The sequence below is a fragment of the Peromyscus leucopus genome, chromosome 6 (genome assembly GCF_004664715.2).
Source record: "Peromyscus leucopus breed LL Stock chromosome 6, UCI_PerLeu_2.1, whole genome shotgun sequence".
NCBI classification, from domain to species: domain Eukaryota; kingdom Metazoa; phylum Chordata; class Mammalia; order Rodentia; family Cricetidae; genus Peromyscus; species Peromyscus leucopus.
Window position 1 is genome coordinate 110,859,515 of NC_051068.1, and position 25,936 is coordinate 110,885,450.

At 43.8% G+C, this 25,936-nt stretch overlaps 1 protein-coding gene across 1 annotated transcript; it reads left to right on the forward strand.

Annotated features, from left to right (window-relative positions):
- Window positions 1–9,702: 9,702 nt before the first annotated feature.
- Window positions 9,703–24,824, forward strand: LOC114687375 (alcohol dehydrogenase class-3). Its single transcript, XM_028862032.2, has 9 exons — window positions 9,703–9,800; window positions 12,079–12,180; window positions 13,904–14,045; window positions 14,547–14,634; window positions 18,871–19,090; window positions 19,216–19,476; window positions 22,136–22,271; window positions 24,067–24,205; window positions 24,568–24,824. Exons 1-9 carry the CDS (start codon window positions 9,789–9,791, stop codon window positions 24,590–24,592), a joined length of 1,125 nt encoding a protein of 374 aa, XP_028717865.1. The 5' UTR covers window positions 9,703–9,788; the 3' UTR covers window positions 24,593–24,824.
- The last annotated feature ends 1,112 nt before the right edge of the window (window positions 24,825–25,936 follow it).

Here is a 25,936-nt window from a genome sequence, read left to right on the forward strand (position 1 = left end):
CCTCATATCCCTTCCCCTATTCCCTCTCAAATTCATGACCTCTTCTTCAATTGTCACATATATATGTATATCCGTGTAGGTGTATATATATGTATGTGTATAAATATATGTATACACACACACAAACACACACACACAAGCACAGGTATATACAAATAGAATCTGCTAAGTCCATTTAGTATCACTCATATTCTATATGTGTTTAGGGCTAATCAATTGGGATTGGATAACCTATCAGGGGACTCTTTCCTGGAAAAGACTGGTTCTTCCTCTCTGAGTAACCATTAATTGCCTGTAGGTCTTCATCTAGGGGTGTGCCTTGTGAGATATCATCTGTCTGTGTCAGAATCTCGACTGGTGTTGTCACTGTGCAGGTCTTGTACAAAGATCTCATCGGTGCAGCTCCCTGTCACATATAGAAGACACTAGCTGAAAACAGACTTCCTGTTTTGAGTGGAAATTTTCAAACACACTTTCTATATTCCTCTTTTCTTTAATCAAGGCCAACCCTGACTACAGATAGAGATCTTATTTTTTAAAAAAAACGTCACATACAAGTAATGCAGTTTGCAATGCATAGAATACATAAAAGTCTACATTCTGGCAGCTGGCTCCTTTTCCTGCAAGCTCTCTTTCACTAATGAATACCACTTCTTGAAAGGTTACTACATGCAACACACACTACACCATGTCTAGAGTGTCAGGCCACTGTAACAGACTAGAACTTCATTCCCTCCAAAAGGAAAAATCAAAAAATATTATAGTAATGGTTTGCTGGGCAATGTACTTTGTTGTTGTAAAGAACTGCCCTGCTCTTTATTTGCCAATGTTTTAGTCCAAAGATTAAAGTTTTAAGGCACATATACTACTGAGCTTCTTTGGGATATTGAATCTACATATCAAAATGTGTTTTCCCCAACATAACAGGGTACACATTTATTTATAAAAGCTGTTTTGTGGGCCTAACATTATTGACAATATTTATGCATTCCTGTAATAGTGTAGAACAGTTGAGTTTAGAAGGCAATCCAATCACAGTACTACTATACATTTGTCTGAAAAGGACAAAGGGTTTTAACATAATCACTATGCCTTCTGGCACCTTAGTTTTCAAAATGCTACCACAGCACCCTCTGGTGTTCCTTCTAATTTTCCATGTCCTAGATGCCATTTTCACTGAGGGAAACAAATTGGGAAGAATATCAATTTCTATTGATATTAAAGCTATCATTTTAAAGTGTCCCTCCCTATGAATTACCTAATGTGATTCCCAAACACTTTCTGCTTTAAGGTCCCTGAGGGTAGGGCCATATTCCTAACCTGAGTGCCTTACAGAGCAGCTTCCAACCACTCAACCTGTGGGGTGGGGAAAGCAGACTTTATAGTCTCCTGCGAGGGAATCTGTTACAAGAACACACACACTACTTTTCCAACTGGTTTATGAGGATGATGTCTCTGCAGACTAAACATTCTGTGTTGGTTTTAGTTTGGTGATGATGGATGTTTGGTTGGTTTTTGGTTTATTTTGCTTTGTTTGAGAGACTCTGTCTCAAACGTAGACCAGGTTGGTCTGGAACTGAGAGATACCCACCTGCCTCTGCCTCCTGGTGCTACAATTAAAGGCATGTGTTGCCACACCCAGCCAAGGTAAACATTTTCTTGAGGATGGATGGGGAAACATGAAATGTTCTTGTTCTTGAGTGATACTTGCTGAAGAAGATAGAGGTGATTTCACAAGATTTGGGAGTTCAGAGAGAGAGAAAGAAAGTAAATGTGGTCAAAGTATCCATTGGTCCACCTAAGTGACAGACCTAGAGGTGTTCATTCTCTTCTTTTTCAAATTATGAAACATTTCAAAATAAAAAAAAAAACTGGTGAAGACATTTTGAAGATAAAAATTTTGAGGATTAAAAACTTGAGTGAAGACTCAAACATAATGAAGAAATCACTTTTAAAAACATGCCTCTCGCCGGGCGGTGGTGGCGCACGCCTTTAATCACAGCACTCGGGAGGCAGAGGCAGGTGGATCTCTGTGAGTTCGAGGCCAGCCTGGGCTACCAAGTGAGTCCCAGGAAAGGCACAAAGCTACACAGAGAAACCCTGTCTCGAAAAACCAAAAAAAAAAAAAAAAAAAAAAAAAAAACATGCCTCTCCACAAAATCAACAGCCTTGGGTCTAGCAGGCCAATTTCCCCCTTGTGGCGGAAGCTAAGAAGCACAGCAGAGGATGCCCAGGGCCTTCGTCAGTGAAAAGGCCGGCACGCTTTCCTTCCACTCCATCCTCTAACACACTGGTGAATTCTGTCTGTAGTTATGTGTTATTCTGTTGCTCTCTCACTGCTGGCAGATATTGGGCTCTGTAAAATGCCCAAATGTGTCCTTTCTAAAGTGCTACTAAGCCAGGTTGCTCTCTTTCCAGATCATAAAGCCAAGGACAGATCATTTCTGTCACTGAAGTTTCAAGGTCTGTTTTGGAAGGAAACTATAAACAAGTCACTTGGGAATATAGAAGGAAAACTGTACCCCCTTCTCTTATTGCTGTTAAATTAAAAGAGATCCCTCTTGTGTAGCTATTTCTTCAGGGCATATCATGACCATTGCTGTTCATAAAGCCAAGACCACTGTGTGACTTACAGAAAATCTTGGCCTCATAGTCATGGCAACAAAATAAACAAGACACCCCAGAGACAGGAGTGTATTAATTATGCAGAGATGAGGGAGGTTACTAGACCCTTACCTGAGATTCCACCTGCCACTCCTTCCTGCCCCTCAGCTGCATGTGGTCCTGGGAGATGCTGAGGTACAGAGGAAGTGAGCGACTGACTGAGGGTAGGACTCCATGATGCAGCTCTTCTGAGGTCATCATCTGTTCTAGTTTGCTTCTGTGCTGCTGTGACAAACACCATGACCCCACTGGCGTGGGGTGGGGTGGGTTGGGGTGAGGTGGGGGTATTCCAGCTTACACTTCCAGAGAACAGTCCATAAGTGAGGGAAGTCAGAACAGGAACTCTCGGTAGTAACTGAAGCAGGGACCATGGAGGAACACTGCTTATTGGCTTGATCCAGGCTCATTTCTTACACTGCCCAAGACCACCTGCCCAGAAGCAGCACTGCCCACAGTAAGACGGTTCCTCCTATGTCAATTAACAATTAAGAAAATGCCAGAGTTAAAGAGCATTTGCTGCTCTTACACAGGATCTAGGTCTGCTCTCTGGCCCCCACCTCAGGAGGCATGACTGCCTGCAAATCCAGCTCCAGAGAAGGAGATGCCCTCTTCTGACTTCTGCAGGCTCTGCTCAAGGATACACTTACATACAGGCAGGCAAAAAAAAACCTCATACACGTGAAACAAAATAAATAAATCTTTTAAAAAAGAAAACATCACACAGACATGTCCCAAATCCAATCTGATGAAGGCATTTCCCCAACTGAGGTTCCCTATTTCCAAATATGCCAAGTTCACAACCAAGGTCAGCTATCATAGTATCCATGCTGAGATGGGCTTTTCTGTAACACAGATGCCTTTGAGTCACCCATGTACCTATAACAGACTCCTGTAAGTAATCCCAATAAACACATTGGTTCACCACACTACCACTTGGGCTAACTCATTTTCTTGGTCTGTTAATGCTCTATCAGGGTAAATAGAAGTCTCTCTATATTGCCAGGAAAGTCAAATGGAAATCCTTCTCTCCATTTCTGTCAATCAAAAAGCAATCAAAAGCAATCTACAGATTCAATTCAATCCCCATCAAAATTCCAACATAATTCTTCACAAATCTTGAAAGGGCAATTCTCAGCTTCATATGGAAATACAAAACAAAACAAAACAAACCAGGAGAGTTAAAACAATCCTGAACAATAAAAGAATGGGTGGTGGTATCAACATTCCTGATTTCAAGTTGTACTATAAAACTGTAGTAATAAAACAGCATGAGCCGGGCGGTGGTGGCGCACGCCTTTAATCCCAGCACTCGGAGCATCTCTGTGAGTTCGAGCCAGCCTGGCTACCAAGTGAGCTCCAAGAAAGGCGCAAAGCTACGCAGAGAAACCCTGTCTCGAAAAACCAAAAAAAAAAAAAACAAAAAAAAAAAAAAACAGCATGATGACAGACACCTTGACCAATGGTATTGAATTGAAGACCCAGACATAAAGCCACACACTTATAGACACCTGATTTTTATAAAGAAGCCAAAAATACACACTGTCTTTTTAGACAGCATCTTCAACACACTGTAATAGTCAACTGAATGACTGCATGTAGAGGAATCCAAATAGATCCATACTTATCAGCCTGTACAAAACTCACCCCAAAGGTATCAAAGACATCAACATAAAACCAGATACACTGCTCTATTTTATAATAGCCAAAACTGAAAACAACCTAGATGTCCCTCAACCAAAGAATGGATAAAGAAAATGTGAGAGAACACTAGGAAGAAGAAGGGTGGAGGAACAGTGAGTCACCAGCCAGATGCAGAGAAAGCAAGAGATGAATCTGCTGTGTGTGCTGAAAAAGATACTGCCATGTGGTAAAATGTAGATAAGAATTATGGATTAATTTAAGTTGTAAGAGCTAGTTAGTAACAAGCCTAAGCTATTGGCCACGCACTTATAATTAATAAGTCTCTGTGTGGTTATTGGGGAGCTGGCAGTTCTGACGAAAAACTCTGTCTACATGGGTTTACACAATGGAGTATTACTCAGCTATTTAAAAAAAAATGACACCATGAAATTCAAAGGTAAATGGATGGAACTAGAAAAAAATAATCATGAGTGAAGTAACCCTGCCCCAGAAAGACAAACATGGCATGTATCTACTTGTATGTGGATGTTTGCTGTTAAGCATTCAATAAGCAATCTACAATCCATATATCCATAGAAGTTAGGGAAAAGGGACTAGGGGGAAGAGGTAGAGCTCCCCAGGGAAGGGAAAACAGGATATTTATGGATGAATGGGGATGGGAGGGACACATAAACTAGAGAGTCAAAGGGGGAGTGGGATGAGAGGGGGTGAGAGGGGAAATATGGGAAGGGACAGCTAAAACTAAGGGCCATTTGAGGGGTTGTACAGAAACCCACTATGGTAGAACCTTCCTGAAATATATACATATATGAAGGTGATCTAAATGAAATTGAAAGAAGATGAAATTGCCAAATAATAGAGGAAATGGACCCCCAACTGGACATCTCTCATCATCAAATGAAACTTTCAGTGCCAGAAATGAGCTATATCTAATCAAGTTGTTGGCAAAAGGACCCCCATAGGGACCCAAAAAAAACCCAGACTATTGCCAAGGCTATTGGTTGATCTCCACAAACTGACAATAAGGCCCCACTGGTGAAGACAACACCTATACAACTCATTGAACATGGAGAAATCAAGCTGGTGCCTTACCTAGGGCCTTCACCCCTACTGACAAGTGTTATGGTACTGGAAGGTACTCTGCATGCTACCAAAGGGAGACCGGTAAACACCAACCCACCTACAAACACTTTGATCTACAATGATGACCTGCCTGCAAGATGCACTAATGCAACAGGGCTCAAAGGCCGTGGGAGTAGCCAACCATTATCTGAGTGGATTTAAGGCCCACTCCGTGAGATGGAATCCATCACCAACACTGCTTGGGTGGCTAAGAATTTGAGACCAGATAGTCCAGGGAGCTAGGGGAAAACCAAATACTACTGTTCTGCTAAAGGAACATAGCCATACAGTGACTCCTAACAACATTATTTATGTTCAAAAATGAGTGCCTTGCTCAGCCATCATTGGAGAAGCTTCCTACTGCAGTAGACGGGAATAAACACAGAGACCCACAGCTGGGCTATGTGCAGAGAGTGAGAGACCTGAAACACTCACTTCTAAATGGGATGTCTCCATCAAAAGCCTCCCTCAGGGCTCAAGAACCCCAGAGAAGAAGAGGTAAAAAGATTGTAAGATCCAGATGGGATGGAGGACACAGAAGAAACAAGACCTTCTAAACACAGGAATGAAGCACATTTGAACTCACAGAGACTGAGGCAGTATGCACAGTACCTGCATAGGTCTGGGCCAATGGGGTTCCAGCCCTGAGAGGGGAAAGAGACCCAAGCCCCCAACCCTAACCCAGAAGCTATCCCCAATTTATAACTACTCACAAATGAAAAGTTAGTTCTCCCCGACAGTCTCACTGGGGACACAATCCACTCTTAAGGGCAGGCCCTGTGCCCAGTAGATGGCAAACACTAAATGACTCATTGGCATCTTTGGAGGTTGTTTCATGTTTTGCCAGAACTTTTCTCTTAACCTTGCAGATCCTTTGAGTATATATTTTGGTTTCTGGTTTGTTTTAATGGGATTCCTGTGTATATGAACATTTGTATTCTCTGCAGCTATGTGTTTCTAGTGCTTTTCTCTGACTCTCTTCTTCTGTTTGTTTATTTTGCCCTATTCCAGTTTTATCTTATTTTATTATTATCTGCAGATGCCTGTTTGCTTTCTAACCAGATACAGAAAGGGTGTGGATTCAGATGGGGGCAGGGGGCAGGAAGGATCTCAGATGAGTTGAGGGAGGGGGAACTGTAATCAGAATATATTATATGAAAAAACGATTTTCAATAAGAGAAAAAAAGTAAAGAAAAAAAAATGCATGATCTGATCATCCAGCCCATAGATCTCTGTGACCTTGCTGGGACAACCCGGGACACTGGTATGGATGGAAATATCCTTTCTTATGATGACTGCTCTGCAGGCTATTACTGTCACAGACAATGCCTGAAGACCCACTTAAAAGCTGCCAAATTCTCTGTTTGTCCTGGACCGGCCATGCACAGCTGCGGAGGACCAGGACAATTCCATTGTGCCACTTGGGGATGTGAAACTAGCACTTCTTGGGATACTAACAAGCCAGACCACATTTCGGTTACTAGGAATTCTAATCCCCAACTTTGGGGAAAAAAACCTCCAAGCCTGTGTAGGGTCAGCTAAATGCAACCCCATTCTGATCTGGATCCATTACATCAGCCAGAAGACAAGCTAACTGGACAACTGGAAAGATTTGGTGGCTAAGACTATGTATGGTTCAATGGTTATGACGGTGTCTTATTCACCATTCAACGATTCATAGTCCCTTTACATCAGCCTATCCCAGTTGGCCCAAATCCAGTTACAAGTGCCTTGGCTACACCCACGGGACCACCCCTTTCCAGGGCAGTCAGCCCCCTTATAATATCACCCCAGCTAGGTACTCTCCTGGCCCCAAGGACCAATTAATCAAGCTTTTCCTCTCCTATTGGCTACATATGATTACCTAAATAATTCTGACCTGCCCATGGGGAACACACCCCAAGCTTACATTAGTATCCATCAGCAGGACTGGCCTTTGTATTCTGCATTCTAGGAGGCTTATCTGCCCCTCTGCAACTTCATCCACTTTATTACCAGGACTTCCACCACCTGTTACCTCAAGGTGCCTAAAGGCATCTGGTGGGCATGCTCCACGGGTCTTACCCCATGTGTACACACCCAGACACTACAACAAAACTCAGGTTTTTGTGTCCTCTTTCAGATTTTCCCTCGAGTTCTTTCTGTTCGGACGAGACCATGAGAACCCACCTAGCCACCTTCCCTACAACAGCAGTCTCAGCGCTCCTGACTCTCACTTTGGTAGGTCTGGGATAGCTGGAATAGGCACTGCTGCCCTTGTGTTACAACATGAAAATTACAAAACTTTAGGTGCCCTGATCGATGCAGATCTGGCTGAGTTAGAAAAATCTATTTCCCACCTCGAATCATCCCTCATTTCTTCAGCAGAGGTAGTGTTACAGAACCACCAGGGTTAGACCTCCTCCTCTTACAACAGGGCGGACTATGCCTGGCCTCGGACAACAGTGTTACCTCTACACTAACCACTCGGCTGATAAAAGAATCCACCCCTTGTGTGTAAAAGGTTACAGGATAGAGAAAAACAAAGGAGGGACAGTTCTAACTGGTACGAAACCTTGTTCTCATGGTCCCCATGAGCCACCACCTTAACCACATTGCTAGGACCCCTATTGATCCTATCGCTAGCACTGATTTTTGGGCTATACATAGTCAACACGCTCCTCTGTACTATGAAAGAATGCCCAGGAGCAATTAAATTAACGGTCCTTCACAGCCAATATAGGTCCCTGCCTACAAATATCGAACTCCATTAAGTTCAAAGATTTGACTTATGTTTCAACTCAAGGGAGGGAGGAATGAAGGCATCAGAGCCAGCTGCTTGTTTTGTTTTGTTTTGTTTTAAGGGGCCAGTTTACTAAGACCAGTGTCCCATATTACCCCACTATCCTATGTTGATTCATTTCTGTCTTCAACCAGACCCTCGGGAAGTATGTTCAGTGCGGTGGCCAATCAGTGACCTACCCCACCACAAGTAGGAACTGTTCTTGCTGTCTTCAGACCCCTGACATAGCAACCACAGTTGCTGAGCAGATGTCATGAACCAATCATTGAATGACTCCTCTATCAGTCAGGGTCTATACCCAATCACTTCAAGGAACACCTAACCACAGCTGGAATTCCACTAAGCAAGCTTAAAAGGAACTGCCTCACTCTTCCCCAGGGTGGATGCCACTTTGGGTGGACCCTACCATGCTAGTGTTTCTGTCTTGAGAATAAAACTGCTTTCTGCAATTGCATATCGGGTGTCTTCTGGTCATTTGGGACAATCTAGGGACCCTACACTGTGATTCTCAGGTTTTTGGCTGGAACAAGTAGATGGACATTACTTCCCATCGACGGCGATGTAGAGAAGAAAGTACAAGATTAGTTTTAAATGAGCTGAGTTTTAAGCACTATGAGATACCCTAATACACACAGCTATCTAGTAGGTACTTTGCACTTCAAGCTTGGCATTTAGGAAAGCCACCTTGACTGGGGACAGAATTTGGTAGTCATCCTATAATTATTATATATAAGTTAGAAGTCAGAGTGTGAGTTAGTGTGAAATGAGGAAGGACTTCGAACAGTATTGTGGAGAACGTCAACTCATAAGGGCTGTCTTCAGGAAATAAGCCTTGAAAAACACAAAGAGAATGAGGTGTTTTAGTAGGTACATTTCAACAAAAACTCCCCGGCTACAAGCAGCATTTAGGATTACATCAAGAATGCAGCACCCTCGGTCTCTACAGGTGGTCTGCTCTTAAAACGCGCCGGTCGGCTCCCTCATTCCCTTCCTGCAAATTTTTCTCCCCGTGACCTATGGCCCCTGAAATCCCAGCAACACATCAGAAGGTGCTGGAGCCGAAGCTGGGGCAGTTTGTTTCCAGATCGGCCTCTCTCTCTCCCTCTAGTGTTCCGAGTTATCAGGAGTCTCACAGCAGGGAGCAGCGTGGACGCATCCAGTACCCAGAAGCGCCAAGCACGAGGAAGGGGAGAGGGGCGACACGGAAGGCGTGGCTTGTCCCTCACGTGCTTCAGTGGCATTCCGGTTTCCTCACGTTCTGCTTCTCTCACGTCTAAGCCTTACCTACAGCGACTGCACTAAAACTAGCCAGGGAAATTCCACAGAGATGCTCTGCAGCGTCTCGGTCAGACCAGTCCGGAATAAAAAGTTTCACCGGCTCTGGATAAAACCCTAGCCCTCTGCACGGCAGCGCGGGAGCCAAAACTCAAGCCCCGCCCCTCTCAAGTCCCGCCCCTACGCACGCCGTCTCTGCATCAGAGCCCCGCCTCCCGCGCTCGGCCCCGCCCCCCCACGCACGACCCGCCCCGTACCCGGGATCCGCTACACTAGTGGACGTGCAGCTTACGAATTTGGGGACATGGCGAACCAGGTATTGAAACGCGCGATGGGCCTGAGCACAGGAAGGGAGCGCCCGGGTGGCACGTTGCCGCCAGCCTCGGGAGGCGAGCGCAGCCGCAGCGAGGGCAGGGAGGCTTTGTTTCGGTCCTGCGCGTGGAGAGCAGCTTTGCTTTCTGCTCTGCTCGGGCCGGGTGGGAAGAGGCCCGTGCCCTTCACGCGGGATGGAGTAGCCTGCCCCGGTCGCAGTTGCAGGATGGCGGAGCTGGAGCACTGACCGTGCTCAAAACAACTAAGAAAAGTCAGGCTCTTCCTCCGGCCTTCGCGTGCCGTGTGCAGCGCCGTGTACCTGTTTGTTTAAATCACGTTTTAGTGTTTATTGACTTTGAAGCCTATCTCCTGTAAACCCGGTGGCTTGCAACCTAATTTAGTCTGTCAACATATTTCATAAGCATCAAGTGAAGTAACAAAACCCAGCATTCCTCATCAGGCTTGCTTCTGTGATAAGGGAGGATTGTGCTGGGTGTAATCGCTGTGGTAGCTCATTGCTTTAGATGCACGATGTAAATTGTATGTGGAATTTTAAACTTTCCAGAAGCCACATTAAAAAGAACACATAGAATTAATTCTAATGGTATGTTTACCCAGCCTAATAGTCACAGCACTGTTTCAATATGTTATCAGTATTTTTAAATTGAGATACTTTTACTCTTTTAAGCTTTCAAATTTCTACATTTATAATCGATCTCAGTTCACACTGACCTTTTTCTAGTGTTCAGTAGCCACACATGCCAAATCGCTAATGCATTAGCTAACACAGTTAGAAGAGATAGTTATGGTATTTTTACCTAGCTCCCATTTGGATATTTCTTAGGATCCTTTCCACTGTGCAGTTTTGCATTAAAGTGGTGTTTTATAAGCTATCCCAAGGGAAAGATTATTAGGATACATAGTAATAAACTTGTGGTTCCTTGAATTACTTGTCAAATCTGACAGGATCTGGGTGGAATTTTGTTGTTATTGTTGTTCTTAGCTTGGCTTGCCGTTTGTTGTGTTGGGGATCGAATCCAGGGCCTGTGCATTCGAGGCAAGTGCTCTACCATTGAGCTACATCCCTAGCTTGGGACCTGTATTCTTTACTTTTTCCTCCTTTTTTTTTTTTTTTTTTTTTTTTGACAAAGTCTCACTATGTGGCTCATGCTGGGCTAGAACTTTCTATATGTGGGCCTCAGACTCACAGAGATCTTCCTTCCTCTCCCTCCCCAGTGCTGAGATTAAAGGTATGCACCTCCACACCCAGCAGGACCTGTATCTTAATCTGTTCTTCTTTATACATTGCACAGTGTCATGAGCGTGTCAATTACATGCTTTTTTTTTAAATAAATTTTTTAATGTGTGTCTGTGTGTGTTTTATGTGCACCACATGCATGCAGAAGCTTGTGGAAGTCAGAAAAAGGCACAGGTCCTCTGACACTGGAGTTACAAGTAGGTCTGAGCATGTAGATACTGAACACTGAACTTAGCTAGAGCCTTCTGCAAGAGCAGCAAGCCATCTCTTCAGCCTTTCAAATATATATGTGCCTACATGTATATGCACGCGCGTTGTTGTTGTTGTTGTTGTTGTTGTTGTTTGGTGGTGGTGTATTTTCCAGCGAGGGTTTGAGATGGGATCTTTCTATGTAGCCCTGACTGTCCTGCAACTTGAAATGTAGACTAGGCTGGCCTCGAACTCACCTGCCTCTAAGTGCTGGGACTAAAGGTTTGCATCACCATCCCTGGCCCTTCAAATATATATTTTTTTAAGTATATTATTTATAAGAAACCTAGAAAGCAATTCACCATCTCACTCAGTGGTATACGTTTTTCTGTGAATGTGTTGTTCACTTTATTTCGTTTTGCGTGTATCCGAATCTGCAGTGTGTGTGAGTGTGTGTATGCGTGTTCAAATGTGGGCATGTGGAGTGCTAAAGTTGACATCAGGAGTCCTCTTCAGTCGCTCTCCACCATATGCATTTAATCAGGGTCTTTCACTTGAACCCAGAGCTCGCCAGTACGGTTAGTCTAGCCAGCCAGCTTGCTCTGAGGATCCCCTCTCTACCATCTGAGTGCTGGAATTACAGACAGACCACTGCATCCAAGTGTGCTGTGGAGCTGGGCTCCTCCACATGCTTGCACAGCAGGGCCTTTCCCCACTGAGCCGTCTCCCCAGCCCTGGCACACTCCACATTAGCATTCATCGTTATCTGATTCGACCGTGAAGTAATTATTAATACAGGAGGATAAACAGTTTGCTCCCTTTTCCCCCACTTCAGGTGATCAGATGCAAGGCTGCAGTCGCCTGGGAGGCCGGAAAGCCTCTCTCCATAGAGGAAATAGAAGTAGCACCTCCAAAGGCTCATGAAGTCCGAATTAAGGTAAGGTTACAGCAAGGCACTGTGGGAAAAAGCTGGCAGTTAGGTCTCCCGATAGAGGAGTGGACTGAGGGCTGCAGAGGATTAACCCAAAGGGTGGTGTCAGGAGAAGGCCTTGGAAGCCTTCCAGCCGCAGAATCAACCTCTCCATCATTTTGTATTTGCTCTCGAGCTGAGAAGCCAAGCCTCCGGATTAGTGGACTACCACGATAGGACTTTTTATGGTTGGGTTTAAGGTGGCTTTATATGATCCTCTCCTTTCTGCTGATCCCATAACTCACAGCATGGTGTATTAGAGTCAAAGAATAGACTTGGTCTTCAGTTTACTTCCAGAAAACTGGAAAAAGAGTTCTTGATTGATGAGAGCAATAAACACATGAAATTCCCTTGCCTAGAGAGCTTTAAAAGGCCCTGCCTCTGGTGGACAAGGCCAGGGTTCAGTGGATTCATGAGTCCCCTGCTCCTTACCCCCTACTGTGGCTAAGAAAAGAAGTTACCCCTAGAGAGACGCAGAAGACAGCATTCCAGGGAGACCTTTGATTCTTTGACAGTTATAAAACTTTGTTTTACCTTCCGCTCTATACTTGTTTTTGGGAAAAGTTAATGTTTTAAAGTCGTAACCATTACATGTGTTTTGCTCCTTAGCATTCTGAAACAATGTTGCTCTTCAAGGAAAAGAGTCACTGGTCTCTTGTATCATCATGACACCGGACACACTGTGCACACTAGCCTGTATCCCAAGGTTCACAAGTATCTGATTGAGAAGCACAAAACCTAATGCTGTTCAAGGCCCTTTTCAGCCAAGATCTAAGAATCTGAAATCTTATAATACTTTGTGTATTTCTGTTCATGTTCAGAAGTTAATCTGATTGGTGGTTTTGCCAGTAAAGAAGACAGTTTGTCCTAAACTGAGATGGGTAATGTGGACACAGTGACAGCTTTCATCCCCCGGAAATTGGTAGCTTACAGCAAAGAATGAGTACGTAGGACAGAAGCAGAAACGCATAAATACAAACAAGATTTTGCCTTTAATTGCTTTTTTTCCTTAATGTTTATGTTTATGTGCCTCTATGAGTTTATATGTGCCAAGTGCATGTTGGAACCTGAGGAGACCAGAGGGTGTTGGGGCCCAGAGCAGTTGCAGATAGTTGTGAGCTGCCTGATGTGGGTGCTGAAAACCAAAAACCAGATCTTCTGTAAGAGCAGCAAGCACTCTTAATCACTGAGCCATCTTTTCAGCCCCAAGATACAATTATTAGAAGTCAGAGAAGTCTAATGAAAGGCTTGTTTGAGTAGAAATTGTGTATGTCAGCAAAAAGACTCTGTTCCACTAAAAGCTCTGAGTTTTGGCAGAGACCAGACAGACAGGTACCTCTCAGAAACAGTGTCTTCTTAGGCATCACATTCCCCCAAGTTAGGAAGCCAGCAGTGAGATGGCCCTAGCTGTTCTGATCCTCTTTACTGAAGGCACAGTGCTGGTAAAGCCACCAGCTTTACCTCTGCTTGCTCACATACACCAAAAAGAAAACAGCTATGCCACACCTCTGTACATATTAGCACACCACCATTCTCATGACTACCCAGAAGTCTGCCAGGTCTAAGAATTGTAAACATGCTCATTTTAGAGAAGTAAAATTATTAAAGACGGGTATCTAAAAATCTGCAAAATGTGATATCTCTAGCTGCATGTGCACATTTAGATGCTTTTCTCTTAACATCCTGGTAGATCATTGCCACTGCCGTTTGCCACACCGATGCCTATACCCTGAGCGGAGCTGATCCTGAGGGGTGTTTCCCAGTGATCTTGGGACATGAAGGTGCTGGAATTGTGGAAAGCGTTGGTGAAGGGGTTACTAAGGTGAAAGCAGGTAAGGAAAGCTTTTAATTCACTCATAATGATTTTGGCTTGTTTCCATTGGGACATTACTGTCTGAATAACTATACAGCTATTTATTTATGAGCAGGTCATCACCTAAAAAGTTGTCACAGTTAATTTTACTTATCTTAGAAGGACAAGTATTTGGATGCATTTCTTTCTCTTTGATTTTTCAAGCAGCTGTTCATTTGAAACTGTTTTAAGTACATTACCATAAAGCAGTTTTGGCAAGTTAAGCATGAATTTTTAGAGATGCATCAAGGATTTGGTGTTTTTGAAACATATCGTCCTCCTGATCCTCCAGTTATTTAGAGTTTCATTAAGATCAAAAACTTTGAAACATACCTTTTTGTGCATGGCTGGCAGGTGTCTGGACCATGCTCTTTAGACAGCATTTCTAAGCCTTGAGGTTGTTGACAGAGTGAGAGGATTGCTATGTTCACTTAGAACCATCTACGCCATTCAGGTTAACAGCCTCACATCTGTTTTCCAGGTGATACTGTCATCCCCCTGTACATCCCACAGTGTGGAGAATGCAAGTTTTGTCTGAATCCTAAAACAAACCTTTGCCAGAAGATAAGGTTAGTATCTTTTTTTAAATATATATAGCTCTTTTTTAAAACATCTAATGTGCATGCGTGTGCTATGTGTATGTTTGTTGCACATGCAGGGGCCACAGCAGGGCATCCAAGAGGCTCACGCTCCACCTTCATCTTCCTCCCTGTTGCATGACAAAACTTTTTTCCTGGGAAGGTTTAACACGTATGTCTACCCCACCACTGACTGAAGTACAGATACTACCGAAGTCCAGCTTGGTGAAATGAACCTTGAGTTTTATTGGGGGTTATTTATAGGAATATGGGTGAGAGGTTACTTACAGGAGCAGAAATACCAAAGCCCACCCTAGCATGTGTGACAACTCACAAAAGCCAGGAACATGGGGCACACTGCACAGCCTGCAGGCAGCCCAACAAGTTACAGAGTGTCCTTTCCAGGTGCTGTGCTGGTCTGTGAGTCTTCTTTGCAGCTTGGCTGTCTTGTCTGAAGGGGACTCTTAGCTTTAATTGCTTATTCTGGCAAGAAGGGGTCTAGTGAATCCGGCCAGTTTCAGGGACTTCCTGAAGCTCTTCTGAGTTGTTTACCTTTCTGATTTAAGGAGCTTCCTTGTAGAATGCCAGTTTCAATTTCAGAGGGAACTGTTACACAGCTTCCCCACCGCATTCCTTTGAGAAAGGGTCTCAGACTGAAGCTCTGCATTTCAGCTGGGCTGCCTGGCCAGCAGCTCCCGGGGTGGCCTGACTCCGTGCTTCCTCTCCCCCGCCCCCCAGCACTAGGGTTACCAGCATACGGCACCATGCCTTGTGTCGTACATGGATTCTGCACTTTGAACTCAGGTCTTCCTGTTTACACAGTAAGTGCTTTAACTGCTGAGCCATCTCCCCAGTCCTCTTTTAACATAGTCTCATAATAAGAGATCTTATTAACAGTAAGTATGCGCTAGAGAGACGGCTCCGTGGTCAAAAAGGCACTTGGTGTACAAGCTGCTCTTCCAGAAGACCCAGGTTTGATTCCTAACACCCATGTGCTGGCTCACAGCCATCTGTCACTCCAGTTCCAGGGAACTGATACCCTCTTCTGCCCCAGGATACCAGGCACACACATGGTGCACATCCATACGTACATACATACATACATACATGTGGAAGACCCATACACGCAAGAAAAATAATAGATCACAGCGAGTAATTGTGTAGTGATTTATATAGTGCTTTTTACGGGAGTTACTTAATTCTGTCTTTAAAGAGGCCTCACTGTCAGCGTTACTAAGCATTTTTCAGGGATGAGAAAATCAAGGCCTAGCAATCTCCAAGTTTGCCCAGTGTCTCCAGGCATTAAGATATAAAACAGGAGCTTGTTACCAGGCATGGTGGCCCACAACTGTAATCTCAGCACTCGGGAAGTGGAGGCAGGAGGGTCACAGTCCAGACTGCAGTTGTATGGCCTTGTTTCAAAGAGCCAAAGAAGGGTGGTGGGGGTAGGCGAGTCAGAGTTTCCTGAATACATTCCCTCCCTGTAACAGCCAGCTAAATTTGCAAGGAAAGACATGATTTTTAAAGTGAAATGAAGCCTTTTTTTTTTTTATGAGCTGTTTTATTGCCCGTTAAATCAAAGTAATAAAAATTACCACAGAAGGGTTGCGTGAAGCCTACAGGAGATAAGAAGCCCCTTGACACAGAAAGGGCAGTTCTGTTGTGAGGTGTGGCTGGCCACTTGAGGACCCTTTGAGACCATTTAGATCTTGTTTGTTGCCCTTTTTTACTGAGGTAGACCGTACGTCAGTACACTCCTCATGGTACACAAACTGTAAATGTGCAGACCAGTGAATGTTTCCATGTGTACCTACCTGCTGGGTAGACCCTTCTCCCGGGCACAGGTCGAGATCTCTGCCAGCACCCCTCTGTGGTGCTCATGTCCCTTCCAAAGCAGCACCTGACTCGTGCAGAAGTCGCCACCGTCCTGGTAGTTTTCCCTGGAGGGCTTTGTGTAGTTGGAGCACGAGGCATGTGCTGTCAGGTTCCTTCCATTTGTGTCTCTGAGCAGTGTCCACGCTCCTGTGTGCGTGTCTGCTTTTGTGTTGTTGTCATGCTCCACTCCAAATTCCAGTGTTTGGACACGAGGTCATACCAAGGGGAGCTGTTAAAATTAGCGCCACATTCTTACCCGTTTTTTTGTTGGGTATGTATGCTGCTTTCTCAAGGTGGATTCCTGTGATTTGATTGGCTAAGTTGTGAGAAGTACACACACAGCTTTCCAATGTGAATGGAAGAGTTTATACTCCCACAACAATGTATAGAAGACCTGTTGTCTTCTCCTCATTTGTGTATTTATTCGTGTATAAATTTCAAAATGTTTATCGGAGTGTATATCAGGTTATTGTATGTATCAGAAATGACAAGTGTTGCGCTGAGAAGATGACTCCGTTGGGAAAATTTAGATTCCTAGAAACCACATCGGAGCCAGCTGCAGCAGCACAAGAGTGTAGTCCACACGCCCTTAGGGAGATGGAAGGAGCCAGGACCAGCAGAAGATGAGCTACCTAACTGACACAGTAGCAAAGAGATCCTGTCTCAGACAGGCTGGAGGGACCAAGAGCGACTACGGTTTTCCTCTGACCTACACACACGCAGTGAACCCTCACGCCACTGGACGCAGTGTTAATGCTTTCCATGCCACACGTTCAGATTTTTGTAGCAGTAATCCACAAGGAAGACGCTGCTGCTTCTCCACACTGAGTGAGCCCCAGAAGCAGCACTTGGTCAGGTGGCTCAGGGCCGTCAGCATCTGACAGGCTGTGCTCCTAAGCAAATGCTACTTCCCCATCTCCTGTGAGATCAGTGAGGTCAGGGAGTTGTCTGGGGGCATTTCGCTTGTTTGTTTTTCCCCCTAGTGTAACATGGATCTTAAAGGGTCTTACTAATAAAAACAAACCCAGGGCCAGGTATTGGGGTGAATACTGGAAGATCAGAGAGACAGAACACAAACCACAGCTGACCTCACCTCACCAACTAACCGGCTGATCCTGTTTCCTTGAACTGGAGCCTCGGAGTCCTCACCCGAATGAATCTAAATGTTACTAAAAGCTTAACCAGCTCTAGTTCCTGGTTCTCAAGCCTTATATACCTTTCTGCTTCCTGCCATCACTTCCTGGGATTAAAGGCGTGTCACCAAGCCTGGCTGTTTCCAGTGTGGCTTTGAACTCAGAGATCCAGGCAGATCTCTGCCTTTGGAATGCTAGGATTAAAGGCGTGTGTGCCACCATTTTCTGGCCTCTATATATAGTGGCTGTTCTGTTCTCTGACCCCAGATAAGTTTATTAAGGTGCACAATATATTGGGGAACACAATATCACCACACCTTAGTGATAATTAACCACAGTCAAAGAGAAAGGCCAGGCATGGTGGTACACATCTTTAATCCCAGTACTCAAGAGGTAGAGGCAGGTGGATCTCTCAGTTTGAGACCATCCTGGTCTACATATCACCCTGAAGGCCAACCAGGGCTATATAGTGAAGCCCTGTCTCAAAAAGAGGTGGGGTAGAATTCAGACCCTTGAGAAATATTACCCTGTTGAAGCTCCATGGAGGTGCCTTGGTTTTTTACAAGATGAGTTGGATAATTGTTTGAATCTCTTCTTGTATAAATTCTAGTTTGGGCTTCATCATTTATGAAGCCTTATTTGCTTGTAAGTTTTTATAGAATTTTAAAATAATGTCACAGAAGTTGAACCTGTAAAAATCAGTTCAGTTCTGATAGCACAACTTAACTGAGGTAGAACATAGGTGGATATGGTGCTTATGGTATGCAGATCCCAGAATACCGAAGCTGAGGAAGATCACAGTCTGTAAGTTTATCTGGTAAGGTTTTGTTGGAATGTGGAAAGTTGTTAATGGATACATTAGAGTAGCGGTTCTCAACCTGTGGGTCACGACCCCTTTGGGGGGTCAAATGACCCTTTCATAGTGGTCACACATCAGATATCTTAAATATTAGATATTTACATTACGATTCATAACAGTAGCAAGATTACAATTTTGAAGTAGCAGCGAAGTAATTTTAGGGTTGGGGGTCACCACAACCTTAAAGGGTGACAGCATTAGGAAGGTTGAGAACCACTGCATTCAAAGTTAGAAGTTTTTGTCTTAGTATACTTTTCTGAGTATTTGCTGGTATTACTTTTAAACTGACTTTTTTATCTAGAGAGTTAAGGAAATGAGTCGTCTACCCTTCCATTTTCCTTTTCCTTTTTTCTTCTCTAGAGTCACTCAGGGGAAAGGACTAATGCCGGACGGCACTAGCAGATTCACCTGCAAAGGGAAGTCTCTTTTTCATTTCATGGGAACCAGCACGTTTTCTGAGTACACAGTTGTGGCTGACATCTCCATTGCTAAAATTGATCCTGCAGCGCCTTTGGATAAAGTCTGCCTTCTGGGTTGTGGCATCTCAACCGGCTACGGTGCTGCTGTGAACACGGCCAAGGTAAGAGACTGGCCTGGGCTTCAGCTTCTGCCTTAATTCGGTTCAGTGAGACATGGCTGGAGCAGCGGCTGTCCTGTGAGGCCGTGACTCTTGGCTTGCTGCTTACGGACTGTCTTTGGTGATAGGTGGAGCCTGGATCTACCTGTGCCGTCTTCGGCCTGGGAGGAGTTGGATTGGCAGTGATCATGGGCTGTAAAGTGGCTGGTGCATCCCGGATCATTGGCATCGACATCAATAAAGATAAATTCGCAAAGGCCAAAGAGTTTGGAGCCTCTGAATGTATTAACCCCCAAGATTTCACTAAACCCATCCAGGAAGTACTCATTGAGATGACAGATGGGGGAGTGGACTACTCCTTTGAGTGTATTGGCAATGTGAAGGTCATGGTGAGTGTGTGTATCTCCACTCTTTTCTGCTTATAATCCTTTTTAAAATGCAGTTTCCTTAAGATTAAAGGTGGTTTTGTTTTGGAAGGAACAGCTTTGATAGGAATTAATTCTAAAGAAAGCGAAGGATGGTAATAGCTTCTCAACTACTTGGAACCATTTGAGTGGGAAGTGATAGAAGGGATCAGGGAAAGATGAACAAAACAATGTGTCTTTGCCTCTGAGTGCATGGAACGAAAAGCTGAATAGTGTGGAGAGCACGAGCTTTGGAATTGGATGTACACACACATCCTTACATGGTGACCTGAGTAAAGGATGCAGATTCTAACAGACGTAGGTAACATTAAATAGTGAGTGTCTTACAGTTACTTTTGACAGCTTCTTGCACTAAAATCTCGAATTTTAAAAAAAAAAAATTTTTTTTTTAGATTTATGTGTCTGAATGTTTTGCCTTTGTGTATGTATGTGCACCACACATGTGCCCGGTGCCCACAAAGTCAGAAGAGGTCATTGGATCCTCAAGAACTGGAGTTAGGGATGGTTGTGAGCCACCTTGTGGGTGCTGGGATCTGAAACCTGGTCCTCTACACCGCTGAGCTCTGCCTCCAGCGCTACAATCTTTACTTTTGAGTTGGGGTTTACTTTTATTTTTACACTGATACCTAGAAGCATAAAACTTGCACGTTGATGGATTACCAGGTAACGGTCAATCCTTTGTGTACTGTTTGCACTTGCCTGAATGGGGGAAACTTTCAAGATTGTCTGGCTTTGTCTAGTGTGAATAGCAGCTGCAGACACTTGGGCTGTGCTGCAGCAAACCTGTGCTGCTCCATTCTCGTCTGGGTCAGAGTGCCCCAGGTCTACCTGATCCATCATTGGATCCATCATCCATGTCATCATTCTCTTCCTTCTCTTAGGAAGGAGTTTATGAGGAGAGAAGACGCCATTCTTAGGAATCTTAGCTTTAACTTGATGATGAGGCCTTTCCATATGGTATTGGCATGTTTCATGATGTGTTGGCATGTCTTCATGTAGCTCACCTTCTCTGCCTCCTCAGTGGCTGACAGTCTGCCTTGGATGAGGTGGTGATGAGTGTGATTTGGTTGTGAAGAGTAGGTATTGGCTTTTGGAAGCTGTGTTGGTGGTGCATGTAAAAGGTCTTCTCATCACATAAAAAGTAAAAACAACATGGGCCCTCTAATCTAGCAGTATCCCCTGGCTCAATCCTGGGCTTTGGTCTCCTTCACCAGACAGTATTATCTTCTAGCCATAGTTCATTTTCAAGATGAACTTGTAGAATCTGCCCTTGAACCATCTCTCCTCCATTGCAGCTCAGTCTGTCTTTGGGAGCAAGCCGTCCCCCATGACCCTGGCACTCCGCGCACACAGACTGAATTGGCTGAGCCCGTCCCTGTCCTAGCTTTTGAGTACTGATTCGCATCGCAGGGCCTGGGCACTTGAGGTCACACTCTCAGCAGCTCCCTTCTTACCTCCTTGGCCTTCACACTGTCACAGACACTTGCAGAGCCGTTTTGTTTTTGTTTTTAGTTTTTTGTTTGTTTGTTTGTTTGTTTCTTCTGGACCTTCTCCAAGGACACTGAGAGCTGATGTACATTTCCATCTCTCTTCTCTCTCGTTCCTCCTCCTCCAGAAACCATCATCCATGTCGGAGCCACAGCCCCACCTGAACCATCCCCAATTACCTGTTCTTCTCCCTTGTCCTGTAATTCCCTGCTGTTGGAATCAGACTCTCAGAGGCTTGAGAAATCTGTTTAAGCCTTTCTCCCTCATTTGTATTCTCTACTGGCCATTTTTAGTTCTTCCTAGGTGGCATTGGGTTTGACCCCCCTCCACTCCAAGAAAAAAAACAATCACACTGAGTGGTTTCCTTACCCACTTTCTACAGCTAATGAGAAAGCTGAGGCCAGAAGGGTGGGCAGCTCAGGCAGCTCCTGCTCCTCCTCCTTTCTTGGAGAATTCTAGAAAGTTCCTTTGTAACCTTCCTGATTACTGTCATTCTCACTGGAGTGAGGTGATGTGTTGTGGTTTTGAGTCTCAGGAGTGACTAGTGATGTTGAACATGTTTTCATGTCCTGTTTGCCCTCCGTGTCTGCTTTGGAAATGTCTTGACATCCCTTGCCCAGGTTGTTTGGCCCTTTGTTGTTGGAGTTTAGGGGTTTCTTGTAGTTTTACCAATGATCTGTGTGCACTCTGGTGTTCTCTGACGTGCAGAAGTCTTTATTCGCTCAATCTGTTTGTTTCTGCTTTCACTTCCTGTGTTGTTTGAAATCTTACCCAAAAAAGGTTCCCTGTTCCAGTGTCTGTATTTCCCTTATGTTTTCTTCTAGTACTTTGAAGTCTCAGGTCTTAAATTTAAGTCCATTTGTAGGTGGTTTTTTTTTTTATAACTTATGAGAGAGAAGCAGTCTAGATTCACTCATTTTCATTGTGGATATAGGATATAAAGTTTAAAAAGAAAAGGAAATTTGTTCCATTTAATATTCATGTTAATTTTCAAAGACACTTGTAAAAAGTGTGGGGATTTGTTGCCATCTTTAAACGGCTCTGTCACCCTCCCTCCGCTGGAAGTTTCTGGGGAAGAGGGCATTCTCTGTGCAGTTCCCGGACACCTGCGATCACCTTATCTCTGTGCTTGCAGAGAGCAGCCCTCGAGGCAGCCCACAAAGGCTGGGGCGTCAGTGTGGTGGTCGGCGTAGCTGCTGCTGGTGAAGAAATCTCCACTCGTCCCTTCCAGCTGGTAACAGGCCGCACGTGGAAAGGCACTGCCTTTGGAGGTAACACAGTGGAGAAGTAGATTTTCTCTACTCTGTTTCATTGGTGTAATTTAAATCCCAGTCTCAGTCTCTTGTATGAACACAAATCATCACACGTTTTAGTTCTATCATGAATTGTTTGTGGGAGACTTGAAAAGAAGGCTTTCAGAATCAGTGTTGGCTGCTGGTGCTGGGGAGGCATCCGGCTTCTGAAGTAAACAGAACCAAATGATACACACTTGTGAGAGAAGGGCAAGAGCAAGAGCAAGGTGTAGAGGTGCGGCCTTTAATCCCAGTACTTGGGAGGCAGAGGCAGGTGCAAGGCCAGCCTGGTGAGGCCTTGTCTCAAAAAAAAAAAAAGGTAAGAAAGAAAAGAAACAGAAGATTGAGAGAGCAAGAATTATTGAGCAAGAGATAATGCAGCCATCACTGGGTGTGATCAGACTCCTCTCTGAATAACACTGGTTTCTGTAGTAACCAATACTGAGTCCTAAACTAAAACATTGACAAAACTTTTTAGCAAAACTAAAAACTATCAAACTGATCATTTTTCCCTGGTGATTGTCGTTCAGTCACTTGGCAGTATCTAACTACAGGTAGAAGATTGGGGAAAGAGTCTTTTGTGGTGCTCAGCCCGGGAGAAGATGCCAAAACATGTCTCACAACTATTGTGAACGAATGACCCCATAGTTCTTTTTTTTTTTTTTTTTTTTTTTTTTTTTTTTTTTTTTTTTTTTTTTTTTTTTTTTTTGGTTTTTCGAGACAGGGTTTCTCTGTGTAGCTTTGCGCCTTTTCCTGGAACTCACTTGGTAGCCCAGGCTGGCCTCGAACTCACAGAGATCTGCCTGGCTCTGCCTCCCGAGTGCTGGGATTAAAGGCGTGCGCCACCACCGCCCGGCCCTCCATAGTTCTTATAGGCTTTCAAAAACTAAACAACCAAACCTATCCTATCGTCCTTATTGGGCAGAAAATATCCCAGACATTTTGAATGATCTGTTGAAGAGAATGTGTCAAGATCCCAAACCGTGTATTGAACTAACTTTTTTGAAACACACAATAAAAGCCTTGGAAAGTAAATGCTAAAATGAGGGCATGACCAAAATTTTCTTCTTTATGACTATACTGTTTACCTTAGGAGATGTCAGTCTGACTAAATAGTTTCTAGTATCTTGGAACTATTAACTGGTACATGCTCCTGTGGCACCATATTCCAGGAGCTGGATTTGAAAAGGCCTTTGAAGCCAGAGTTACACATATTAGCCAGGCAAGTGCTCTCCAGCAGAATTATAAGCTGTTTGTTTGTTTTTGAGGCAGAGTTGACTAGGCTTGAACTTACAATCCTTCCTGCCTCAGCCTCCACTGTAACTGACTTTCCAGGTCTGTATCATCGGGCCCAGTGTTTAGTAGCCCTAACATAGGAAAAGAACAATTAACTGTTAAGTGTGTACTTTTTCACAGCTAAGGATGTGTCTAATTCTTCCTCCACTTCACACCAGTCATAGGATGTTTCATTTCCCCTTGAATTCCACTTAACCTCTTAACTCTATCAGTGTCACCCAGGAAAGGAACATGACTAATTAGGTACACCATAGAAACTTGTCGCATGAATTTATCCTTAAGAGGGGCTGGAGAGATGGCTCAGCAGTTAAGGGTACTGGCTGCTCTTCCAGCGGACCCAGGTTCAATTCCCAGCACCCACATGGCAGTTCACAACTCCAGTTACAGAGGATCTGACACCCTCACACCAATGTATATAAAATAAAGTTAAACAAAAAAATTTTTTTTAATTTATCCTTAAGAATGTGATTTCTTTTAGGCTGGAAGAGTGTAGAGAGTGTCCCAAAGCTGGTGTCTGAATATATGTCCAAAAAGATAAAAGTTGATGAATTTGTGACTGACAATCTACCCTTCGACCAAATTAACAAAGCCTTCGACCAGCTGCACTCGGGGAAAAGGTGAGCTTTCAACTCAGCTGTATAATACAGAATTAATAATGACCTGATACTTAAAGAGGGAGGGAGGATCAAAACAAATAGAATATCAGTGGTCTAAAAATTCACCATTCAGGGCTCAGAGGGAGAAAGTGCCTGCTGCCAAGCCTGATGGCTCAAGTTCAATCCCCAGGACCCACATGGTAGAAAAAGAGAACTGCCCTCCACACACATGCCAGGATGCATACATACACATACATATACATACATACACATACATACATACACATACACACACATACATACACATACATACACATGGAATAAATAAATGTAATTTTTTTAATTCATCTTTCAAATTTTATTCTTCTTGATCTGTCTCACAGCATTCGAACTGTTCTAAAGGTGTAAGTTCAGAAGAGAACACTGTCCATCCTATACTTTTTCCTGTGATCAGAACAGACTGACAGATCTGCAAGCCTCTTAGACTTCAGAAACTACTAGAAGGAATGTGTGTAATCATGGCTCTAATCAAGGACAAGGCAAATAATTGCAAGTCAGTTTTTTTAACTTCACATAAATAGTTGCTGCTCATCAAGAAATATTTTAACATAATAAAAATACTTTCTGCATTTGTGTATAAGTTGTAATCTTGTTGTCTCTCTGCCCAATACAGTGTCTAGAAACAGTGTTAACCCAAAAGAAAGGCTGGTTTTTAATTCATCCACATGAGTTTAGTTAACAAGCCAAGATTAGAGTATTTGTCATCAAATACCTTTTAGAAATGTATACTACAAAGCATTCAATAAACTTTTGTTAAGTTTTATTAAGGCACATATTTTAATAAATGCATAGTACTGTCTTGACAAGCAAGTGGCCAAGTGAACTCAGCTCTGCCCACTCTATAGGGCTTCTTTTGGTAGAATTTTGAGAACAGTGCAGTATACTCTGTCAACTGGACCCTGACAGTTCCATGTGTGAGGTAAATATTGCAAATAAAGGGCATGCAGAAAGCACCAGTTACCTCCCGCTTAAATGTATACTCAACTGCTCCCAAACAGCCCAAAATGAGGCCATGCTGTGATTACTGCAGAACAGTGTGCAGGAGCATGACTTGTCATGTCTTCTCACTCAGGGCTCATATACTGATTTAAGTTTAAACAGAGCCTGAATTAACTGGTGACCTACCTAGCTACTGATGATGCAATTTTACTTCACAGTCACATTGTCATAGAAGATGTTGCTAAGCCCTAATGTCAGTGCACAAAGGTATAATTTGTCCCCCTAACCACACAGTTCAAATCAGATCTTAGTGTCTTGGTCATTGCTTCTCTGAAAACGGCATCTTTGGCTTGTTTGTTATTGAGAGTTGGGTGGGGAAGGGGGAACAATAGAACCTCATTACTCAAGAAAAAAGTTTACCAAGTAAAAGCTTTACCCGTTGCTGCAAGGCACAGAAATATGAAGTAGGAATTCAGCTGATACTGGCAAAGCTGGAAGAATCAAGAACTTTTCCAGAGGGAAGCCAGAACTCAAGGAGGATCGGTGATACTGGTTTTTTTTTATTTACTGTCTTTTTAATTCACTGTCCTGCAATGAATTTCTTGTGTGCTATTGTAGCTTTCCCATTTATTTATTTTCCCAAGAACTTCCAACAGTGAGAATGATCATTTACTGAGCACAGCTTCCCATATACTATTGGGGTATTTTGAATAACATTACCCAGTGGTGTTTATTAGCAAACATCTGGCCAGG

Excerpts from the sequence above, each read along its gene's own strand:
- LOC114687375 (XM_028862032.2), top strand. Across the intron at positions 19,091-19,215 it reads CTGCTGTGAACACGGCCAAG|GTGGAGCCTGGATCTACCTG; the intron begins GTAAGAGACTGG and ends CTTTGGTGATAG. Across the intron at positions 24,206-24,567 it reads CAGCTGCACTCGGGGAAAAG|CATTCGAACTGTTCTAAAGG; the intron begins GTGAGCTTTCAA and ends TCTGTCTCACAG.